The following is a 10,708-nucleotide window of genomic DNA, read 5'->3' as shown; positions in this document are numbered from 1 at the left end:
CTGGCAGCCGCAGTACCCTATTACTAACTGGACCTGAGCTTCCTCAAGGCTACCCCGCCCCTTACGTCCACGCCAGCCTATGGAGACTGACAGAGCCTTGCCCTACGCCCACCCCCCCGTGCCTTATGTAACGTCTTCTGAGGCCTTCGCCCCCGCCCAACTCACCCTCATTATGTAACTGGGAGCCTCGGCTTCAAGCCTCGCCCCCAGGCCAATGGGAGTCGGTGTAGCTGGCCGAGACAGCCAATCGCGGGACTCGGGGGCGGGGCGCCCTCACGTGGCGCCGAGAGACGCGGGCGCCGACACGCGGCGAGCCTCGAGACTAGCGCGCGCTTGTCTGGGCGGAGGGGCGGGCGGTGGGGTGAACGCTGGGCCGGTGGCGTGAACGCTGGGCCGGTGGCCTCTTTGCGCGAGCCTGCCCTCGCTGTCCGAGGCTGGAGCTGCAGCTCCGTAACTGAGTGCGTTCCCGGGACCCCTGCTCCCCTGCCCGGTTCTGGGCGCGCGCCGACTTTGCAGAACTGTGCAAAGTTGAGTGAATTTGGATTCTTAGTGAAGCGACTAGGGACGGAGGATTTTCCCGGTGGCTCACAAGTCCTAGCGGACCCCTGTCTCCGGAACTGGTCGTATGTTTCACTGGACACCTGTCACTTTTGTCCCCCCAAACCGGACTTTTCGCTGTGCAATCGTCCTGGAAGGTGTATGGAAACACGGGGAGAAAAGTGCTTCCCGGTGATCACAAATCATTAATTCCTGGTGTGTGATGGCCGCTCCCTCTCCCTGACGCGATGGCAGGGACCAAAATCACAAGTAAACTTCAATGCCTGGCTCCACAATAAACAAGAAGCAGACGACCGAGAGGAGGGCCGCCGAGCTCGAGATGGAGCTCTGCGAAGATCTCGACCTGCCCGGTGATCGGGCTCCCGACTCCAGGGGAAACGAGGCCGAGGAGCTTGAAGGACCCCAGTCCCGCGGGAGGGAGCCCCGAGGAGCAGAACCCAACACGGCGGCGTGGAGCCAGAGCTACCAACTGCCCCGGAGCTGCAGGGACAGCAACAGGTGACGCCTTTGTTTGCATTTCACAATCTGCCTGGGTTTGTGTTCTTCCCTGGAGTAGTTCGTGAAAGAGGAAGCAGAGCATAGTTTTTATTCTTTTGTTTTTAAAACCTACGGGACAGTTTAAGGGGAGGCGTAGACAAAAGAAGCAGGAGATGATGATCGGGGACATGGAGAAAATGATCCAGGAGTATCAGCGAGAACATAAAAAGTGGTTACAGAATTTAGCTGAGTTAAGCTTGTAAAGGGAATGAAAGGGAATGAAAGTGTGGGAGATGGTTGACATTTACGCGATCCTTAGCCTCAGTTTCCCTTTCTGTAAATTAGTTTTTCCCAGTTGTTATCAGCGCCAGGCTCATGGCTACGCACGTGTGACAGAGTAGACTGCGCTCTCTAGGATTTTCAATGGCTAATGTTGCGGAAATAGAACACCAGGACCTTTCTTCCCAGGTGTCCCTGGGTGGACGCGAACTCTACTGTTTGTTTACTCAGCAACTGAGCTGTTTGCGCCACCGGGGAACTTGTGAACCAAATGCAGATTTAAGCGCTTGGAAAATGGCCAACACTGTGTACAGTAAATCTTGGCTGTTATTATCCTTGCAGATGTGAGTGGATTTTTTTTTTTTTTTTTAAATCTTAACAGTGTGCAGCAGGATCGAGTAAGAGTTTCTGAAGAACTTTTGATGGTGGTGCAGGAAATGAAGAAGTACTTCCCATCAGAACGGCACAGCAAACCCAGCACCTTGGACGCCCTCAACTATGCCCTTCGATGTGTGCACAGCGTGCAAGGTAATCCAGCAGGAGGGAAAAGCCATTTGTCTAAAGGCACCCAGCAAAGCTCACAGTGGGGTTTTACTCACAGTAATCCCTGGACGTTCTCAGGATGTTTTCTGTAAGATGAGCTGAGTGACAGTGATTGCATTAGTGTCTTAAGCTTTCAAATTCAGAACCACCCAGAGAACCTTATTTGCTGAATATTTTAGGACATAGGCACTATTTTGTTAACCTGTTACAAGACCTTAATGTTTAGCAGAAGCACATTTTGAGTATTAACTTTTTAAAAGGGCTCATCTTCAGTGGGCATTAGAAGGAAAAAAAAAATACACTTTACTAAGTATATGTTTGTTTCCAAATCATACACACACTTTTTTTTTTCCTTTCATACACACACTTTTAAGACAATATAATCTGTTAGGAATTTACCAACATGAATTTACCCAATTTATAAATATCTGACTGTTCAGGGAACTTAATATCCTTTGTGTTCCCTTTAGCAGAAACATCTAAGGCTTCATATGTTCTGAGTACTGGAGTGATGTTTCTGTCATAAAACATTATGCACATATATAAATAGCATGTATGTGTGTGTAATTAAGTTTATGGTTCTCATTTTAGTTACATTAATGTATCCTGCTCCTTGTGATAAAGAAAATTGTAAATTCATAAGGAGCTAATTTTTTTTTTCTTGAAGAAAGTTCAAATCTTAAGTTTACACCACTGGTTACATTTTAGGGGAAAGAAGAAAATGCCCTGATTCTGAGGAAAACACACTGTTATGTCCTTGTCTTAAAAAATTAGGCAGCTTGAGTGATAAAAGTGATTTCCTAATGATACTGTTGCCACTGGACTAGCTATTTATTTTCCTGTGTTTCCTAGCAAACAGTGAGTTTTTCCAGATTCTCAGTCAGAAAGGAGCACCTCAAGCAGATGTGACCACGTACAGTCTTGAGAAGCTCACCACTATTGCCTCGGAACATACTTCTAAAAACACAGTAAGAATTCATGAATTTTGCCATACCAACCTGGGTGACTTTTCTGAAAACTTCTTGTTTAGCTGCAGATTTTAAAAAACAATATGTTTCAGTTACCACAGTTTGAAGTAAACACAAGGAAAAAGATTACTAAGGAGGCATTATGTAGTTTGCAGTTCTTAACAGAGAACACATCCTAATGTAGGAAGCAGTACATCGGGTAGCTGGTCTGCTTCGGTTATGAGGTATTTCTAACTCCTTGCCATCCCTGAATCCTTTCAAAGAAAGAATCAAACAAATAAACTGCAGAGTAACTTTCTGCATTTTATCTTAATCTTAGAATTGTTCATTTCTATTTAAAACAGTCTGAGTTCCAGTACCTACCACTTCAAGTGACAACTGGATTTTTAGAACAGGTGTGGTGATGTTATCGTAGTTTATGAAACTTTGGAAGAGATGTTTGTTGTATCTTTGTTGAATCCCTTCACAGTGACAGATTAATTATGCTTTGTGTTAGTAATGGTAGCTATTATTTAATGGATGCTTAAACCTCAATATAATCATAACTTCAAGATGTTATCATTTAGGAACATGAGCTACCTCTAGGATTGTAAAAGTGCCACTTTATTGACTGGTGGGAAAATGATCCTATAGAAAGTGCTAACATTTGCCCTTTAAAATCTTTATGTTAGGATGCAAACTTGCCAATGCTGGCAGGTACACACAGTAGCTGATTGTAAGTGTATTTCACTTATATCTGATGGAACAAATTAGAGATGTGATTTTTATGAGAGCTTGATTAAGGACAATTCCTTAATAGAGATGTGTCTTGAGTTTGCTCTTGAAGCAGACACTGTTTACTCAGTGAGTAGAAGACAATCCTCCATCCCAAGTGTATAAGGCGCAACGTGCAAATATAAAATCAGAGCTTTATATGTTTGTTTAGTCTCATAGAATGAGCTTGTATATATATGAACCTATATTTTGGCATGGAAATCAAACATTGAGAAGATAAAATTCCAGTTTTCTGATAATACTTACTTTTTCTTTTTCTCTACCTCTGTACTTCTGGAGAACTGACCCATCTCCCTCTGAAATATATCTTTTCTAATGAAACTAACTAACTAACTTTAACCCAAATATGTATGTATATATGTATGTATATGTGTGTGTGTGTATATATATATATTGGAAAAAATGATTTGTAGTTTCTTGCCATTATAATATATGTGCATGTGTTTTAAATTATTAATTATGGTAGAATACTAGAAAAAATTTACCTCCTACTGTGTATTGCCAGTAAGTACTTCAAGATTTGTAAATGTTTTTCACAGGACACCTTTGTGGCCGTTTTTTCCTTTCTGTCTGGAAGGCTAGTGTACATTTCTGAACAGGCTACTTCGATCTTAAATTGTGAAAAAGATTTCTTGGAGTCTTCTCATTTTGTTGAACTGCTTGCCCCTCAAGATGTGAGAGTGTTCTACGCACACACTGCCCACGCCCAGCTTCCCTTCTGGAACAACTTGACCCAAAAAGGTAATAGGACCATATTCTGATGTTTATTTCCCCTCATAATGATTAGTTTTATTCTTCAAAACTTTAATGCCCTGTTTGGAACATATGAAAGGCCAAATTGTTGTGAAAAGCTTTGTGATTACTTGCAATAATATATCCAAAACCCATTGCCATAGAGTCAATTCCACTTAAAAATGACCCTCCATTGGGTTTCCAGGACTGTGAAGCTTTATCTGAGGAGACTGTCCTTCAAAACTACTGGTGCATTCAAAGCAGTGACCTTTCCGTTATCAACACAACTCTGAATATACTGTGCCACCAGAGCTCCCTTATAAACATCAAGATTCAATAAATGTTCTTTGGTTTTAGTCAAGTTAATTGGATGATGTTGTTGTTATGTGCCATCGAATCGCTTGCAACGCATAGTAACCCTATGTACAACAGCCCTGAACCCTGCTCTATCCTGTGCCAATCTTACTGTCTCTAAGACACCTACCCCCATTACCCCAGCCACTGAATCAATCCATCTCACCGAGGGTCTTCCTCTCTTGCGCTGTCCCTCCACCCTCCAAGCATGACATCCCTCTCCAAGGATTGGTCCCTCCTTGCAACATGTCCAAAATACGTCAGATGCAGCTTCAGAATCCTTGCCATCTTGGTCTCACCCTCTCTAGGATGAGACTGTTCAGTTTCATTCAAACCAATCTGTTGCTATCTAATAATCTGACTCCAGTGATCCTGTAGGACCAGGTTCCTACTCCATAGAACTACTCCGGAGGATTTTTTAGGCTTTGTCTTTATTGAAGTAGCCAGCCACATCCGTCTCCCATGCAGTGACTGGTGGATTCTACCTGCTCGTCTCTCAGTTAGCAGCCAACAACTGCTCTACCACATCAAAACCATCGTGTGGTCCCCAGCACAGTGCACAGCAGTATGATCAATGCCAAGGCTCAGTTTCCTTCAAAAAATCAAGTTGCAGGGAGCTCTTGTGGCCTAGTGGCAAGAAGCTGCATTGTAATCCTGAAAGCGCACAGTACAAATTCACCAGATGCTATGCTGGAGAAGAGGCAATCTCTTCCTGTGCTAGTTGGATCCAATCCGACAGTACACAAAAAGGAAAAAATGAAGAAAAAAAAAATCAAGTTGCTTTTGAGTTTATTCCAAGTCATGTTGACCTTATGTATGTCACAGTAGAATTGCCCTCCACAGCGTTTTCAACAGCTGATATAGAAGATCACTAACATTTCTTAGGAGATGTCTCTCCGTGGATTTAAATTTCCAGTCTCTGATTAACAGCTGAATGCATTAACCATTTGTACCTACCAGGGATGTCTGTTTCCTTTCATTTAATAAAATGTTTTCCCTTCTGTATCGACTTCACTATTCACTGGTTATTGTTATGTGCTGTCGAGTCGCTTGCGACTCATAGCAACCCTATGTTTAACAGCCCTAAACTCTGCTCTGTCCTATGCCAATCTCACTGTCTCCGACACACCCATCCGCTTACCCCAGTCACCGAATCAGTCCACCTCCTAGAGTGCCTTTCTCTCCTGTGCCTGCCCTCCACTCTCCCAAGCATGATGTCTCTCTCCAAGGACCGGTCTCTCCTAACAACATGACCAAAGTATGTCAGATGAAGCCTCAGAATCCTTGCCTCCAAGGAGCAGCCCGGTGTAACCTTCTCCAGGATGAATCTGTTTGTTTTCTTAGGAGTCCATGGTATATTCAGTACTCTTCTCCAGCACTACAGCTCAAAGGCATCAGTTGTCTTTCTATCCTCCCTAGTCATTGTCCAACTCTCTGAAGCAAAACAAGTGATTACAAAGACCATGGCCTGTATCAGATGCACCTTAGTCTCCAGAGAGACACCACTCCTCTTCAGTACTTTGGAGAGATCCCCAACAGCTGATTTTCCCATTGCAATATGACTTTTAATTTTCTGGCTGCTGGTGCCAAGAGTGTTGACTGTGGAGCCAAGCTGACTAAAGCTGCGAACAATCTCTATCTCTTCACCAATTGGTCCAGTGGTGAGAATCTTTGTCTTCTTGACATTGAGCCTCAATCCATATTGAAGGCTGCAGTCCTTGACCCTCTGTAGCAAGTACTTCAGGTCGTCCTCAGTTTCAGCAAGCAGGGTTGTGTCATCTGCATAACACAGATTGTTAATAGATCTTGATGCTACATTTCTCCTCATAGAGCCCAGCCTCTCGGATAATCTGTTCTGCATACAGGTTGAAAAGGTGAGATAGGACACATCCCTAGCGTACACCATTCCCAATTTTGAACCATGCAGTGTTTCCTTGCTCTGTCTGACGACTGCCTCTTGGTCCAAGTATAGGTTTCGCATTAGCATGTTCAACTGTTCTGGGATTCCCATTCTTCTTCTCCCAGTCTTCTCTGATGGTATATATGCATAGGAATCAGATTGGTTACATCTGCAGAAAGAACTGCTGGAGAAGCTCAATATCACCTGTGAAAACTAGGCCAGGAGCTGATTGTGGAACAGACCACCAAGCTTAGGAAAATTAAACTGAATCCATGGGAACCAAAATATGACTTTGAGTCTACACTAATTTCAGAACCATCTCAGGAACAGGTTTGAGGCCTTGAACACTAATGTCGAAGACCAGATGAGTTGTGGGAGCATATCAAGGGTATCATCCAAGGAGAGTGCAAACGTTCACTACAAAGACAGAAGAGGAAGAAAAGACCAAAATGGATGTCAGAAGAAACTTGCACTGGAGTGCAGAGAAGCCAAAGCACAATGAAGAATTCAAGATACTAAAGAACTGGACAGAAGATTTCAAAAGGCAGCATGGGATGACAAAGTACAATATTACAATGAAATGTGCAAGGAGTTGGAGTCGGAAAATCAAAAGGGCCAAACTCACTCAGCATTTCTTAAGCTCAAGGAACTGAAAAACAAATTCAAACCTCGAGTTGCTATAATCAAGGATGCTTTAGGCAGAATATTAAATGATCCAGGAAGTATTAAAAGAAGATGGAAAGAATATACTGAGTCACTGTATCGAAAGGAATTGGCAGACATAGAAGAATTTAATGAAACAACATATGGGCAAGAGCCTATGGTGATGAAGGAAGACGTTCAAGCTGCTGTGAAGGAAATAGCAAAAAAATAAGGCCCCAGGAATAGATGGTATACCAATTGACATATTTCAGCTAATAGATGCTCCCCTGGACGTGCTCACCAAGTTGTGTCAGGAAATCTGGAGAACAACAACTTGGCCAACTGACTGGAAGAAATCTATATTTGTTCCCATTCCAAAGAAGGGTGACCCAACGGAGTGTGGAAACTATAGAACAATATCATTGATTTCCCATGCAAGCAAGATTCTACTGAAGATTATCCAAAAATGACTGGAACAGCACATCAGCAGAGAACTGCCAGAAGTCCAGGCTGGGTTTAGAAGGGGTCACGGTATTAGGAATATTGTAGCTAATGTTATATGGATCTTTGCTGAAAGCAGGGAGTACCAGAGGAATATCTATCTGTGTTTCTATCTTATTCACTGGTAGATATTATTTTGGAAATAAAGTTTAATAGCGGCTCTATTTCCTTGTTTTTCTTGTTTGTAAAAGTTCATCAGTCTCATGACTTTGTTTTTCTTCTGGACCTTGTTCTTCTGTACTGGATATGCCTCCTCACATTTTTCTTCACAGTAGCATTGAATCCATTCTTTATCATCTTTAAGTAACTCATCGTTTTTGTTTTCCAACATCCTATAGCGAGCTAGTTCATACTCTTCAAGATCTATCCCTTAAAGTGTTCAGAATCTGTTTGATTTTGAGCGAGTTTCTCTAATTTTTTAGCCCACATCTTGACCTTGTGGTGAATAGTCTTTTTGAAGTGTAGAGCCTTGTCTGACTGTAGAAGCTTCAGAAAATGTACTTTTGTTGTCTTTGCTTTCTTCTAGTTTCCCCATCTCTCCTCTCTTTATCATTAAAAAATGGTAATGTCGTATCTGCTATATTTTCTTATTAACTGCCTGAGTTTATTCCTCCACTTCCCTTTAGTCGCTTACTCACTGCATAAACATTTATTCAGAAACCTCTGTGGACTAGGAGTTGTTCTCGATGCTGAGGTACATCTCTGTATAGAACAGATGCCTATTATGATGGCCAGCTTCTTTACATTCACCCCACTTGTCGTTTCTTCAGTATTGACTGTATAGTCTTTGTCTTATCTGTCTAACCCTTTTATTGTTAATTTCTAGTTTGGTGGGTTAGTGGGTAAAGAGTTGCATTGTCAACCCAAAGATGAGCAGTTCAAATCCACCTGTTGCTCTGGGGGAGAAATAAAGATGGGCTGTTTCCTCCTGTGTGATTTGTAGCCTTTGAAAATCATAGAATCAGCTTTGAATTTTGGTTCCAACTGTTTAGCAACTAGTGCATACACATGCACACTAGATGTTGTTATGTACTGTGGAGTCGAAACTTATTCATAGCTGACCCTTCAGTGAATTTTCATTCAGTAGATTGCATTGAAGGAGATTGCCCATCTTTCTCCTGCAGTGCAGCTGGTGGATTTGAACCATGTGCCTTTTGATTGACAACACAGTTCCTTGCCACTAGGCCACTGGTGCTCCCTATGCAAATACATGATTTAAAAAAAAATAAATTCAAACCCACAATTACTCATTTTGGTCTTACTCTTGAAGACCCTCTGTTAGATTTCTGAGGCTGTAAATCTTAATGGGAACAGATTGTGTAGTCTTTCTCCTGTGAGAGAAAGACCTTTCAGATGTGGGACAGCTGGTGGGTTTGAAATGCTGACCTTTTGGTTAGCAGCCCAACAGTTAACCTACTGTGCCACCAGGGCTCCTTACTATTCTAATATTTTCCTTCTTGTGTCAGGATTAATCTTCCCTGAAATTATTACATGTTGTACTGGAACAAAGTTATGAATAACTCAGTTAGTTTGTCCTCATTTTGTACTTTTGCCTACAAATCTCAAGGATTCAGATTTATATTGAGTTGTTCCTAGGCTGTGCCCCTTATCACTTCTTGTCTCTTCTCTCTACCTCCTGTCTGTCAGTTTGCTATGTTGTGATAGCATGCACACTGCTTGATGGTGGAAGCTATGTCACTTGTAGCTCAAATTCCAGCAGGGCCACATATGGCGGAGAGGTTTGAGCAAAGCTTCCAGACCAAGGAAGCTTAAGAGAAAGGGTCTAGTGGTCTACTTCTAAAAGTTAACCTGTGAAAATTTTATGAATCACAACAGAATATTAACAGAGTCTGGACAGCTAATCTGAGGCCAGTCTTGGAAATGGTCCTGTCTTGAAAAAATTTTGTCCCACGAGAGGAGGCCATCAGAAACATTTTACTAGCCCGGAGGAGGTGAGATAAGAGCAGGGGATAGGACAGCTAGAGATATCTTGGGCAGATCCTGTGGAAAATTCTAACACTCCTTGGCATCACAATGTCATTATTCTTTTTTCCCCTTTCTTATGAGATTGTTCATAGCTTCAGTTTGCTTGGCTCCACAGTCAACTCTTGGCACCAGCAGCCAGGAAATAAAAAAACATATTGCGATGGGAAAGTCTGCTGTTAATGACCTCTCTAAAGTACTCAAGAGCAACGGTGTGTCTCTAGAGACTAAGGTGCGTCTGATACGGACCATGGTCTTTGCAATCACTTGCTATGCATCAGAGAGTTGGACAATGACTAGGGAGGATAGAAGGAGAATTGATGCCTTTGAGCTGTGGTACTGGAGAAAAGTATTGAATATACCATGGACTGCCAAGAAAACAAACAGATTCATCCTAGAGAGGGTTAAACCAGGCTACTCCTTAGAGGCAAGGATTCTGGGGCTTCGTCTGACATACTTTGGACATGTTGTAAGGAGGGACAGGTCCTTGGAGAGGGACATCATGCTTGGTAGGGTAGAGGGACAGCGCAGGAGGGGAAGACCCTCTATGAGGTGGATTGATTCAGTGACTGGGGTAATCGGGATGGGTGTGTCAGAGGCAATGCAATTGGCACAGGATAGAGCAGGGTTTAGGGCTGTTGTACATAGGGTCGCTATGAGTCGCAAGCGACTCGACGGCACATAACAACAACATGAGCATTAAGGTAGCATAACTTTGGGTGATTTTAATCTGCAGCCCTCAGGCCTGGTTTTAATTGTTTTTGGTCAAACATTCTTCTAAGTGGTATAGCACTGGTCTGTCCATTTGCTGTACAGAGGTAACTCGTGGTTGCGATGATGCTGAACACTGACATTGATGTGCCAAATGCAATTATGGTTACCCAGTGGACAGTGTTTGGTGGAGCTCCCTGATTAAAACAAGCTTGGAAGCAGGGGTGGCATCCACTCCTGAAATAGCTTGCCTCCGGAAACCCTGTGAACCTGGAGAAACGATGAA

General features: G+C 42.9%; 1 protein-coding gene across 1 annotated transcript in view; it reads left to right on the top strand.

Moving 5' to 3' along the window:
- Positions 1-1,223: 1,223 nt before the first annotated feature.
- PER3 (period circadian clock 3) overlaps positions 1,224-10,708 on the top strand; it is a 108,494-nt gene continuing 99,009 nt past the window's right edge. Inside the window, exons 1-4 of the mRNA XM_006885913.1 lie at positions 1,224-1,294; positions 1,697-1,842; positions 2,710-2,825; positions 4,139-4,340. Coding sequence (XP_006885975.1) covers positions 1,224-1,294; positions 1,697-1,842; positions 2,710-2,825; positions 4,139-4,340 — 535 coding nt within the window. The remainder of the gene's footprint in view (positions 1,295-1,696; positions 1,843-2,709; positions 2,826-4,138; positions 4,341-10,708) is intronic.

Source organism: Elephantulus edwardii, unplaced genomic scaffold (assembly GCF_000299155.1).
Source record: "Elephantulus edwardii isolate Elephantulus edwardi_28Jun2011 unplaced genomic scaffold, EleEdw1.0 scaffold00045, whole genome shotgun sequence".
In the NCBI taxonomy this organism is placed as follows: Eukaryota; Metazoa; Chordata; class Mammalia; order Macroscelidea; family Macroscelididae; genus Elephantulus; species Elephantulus edwardii.
The sequence above is the reverse complement of the archived record's forward strand: the minus strand, read 5'-3'. Positions and strand labels throughout refer to the sequence as shown.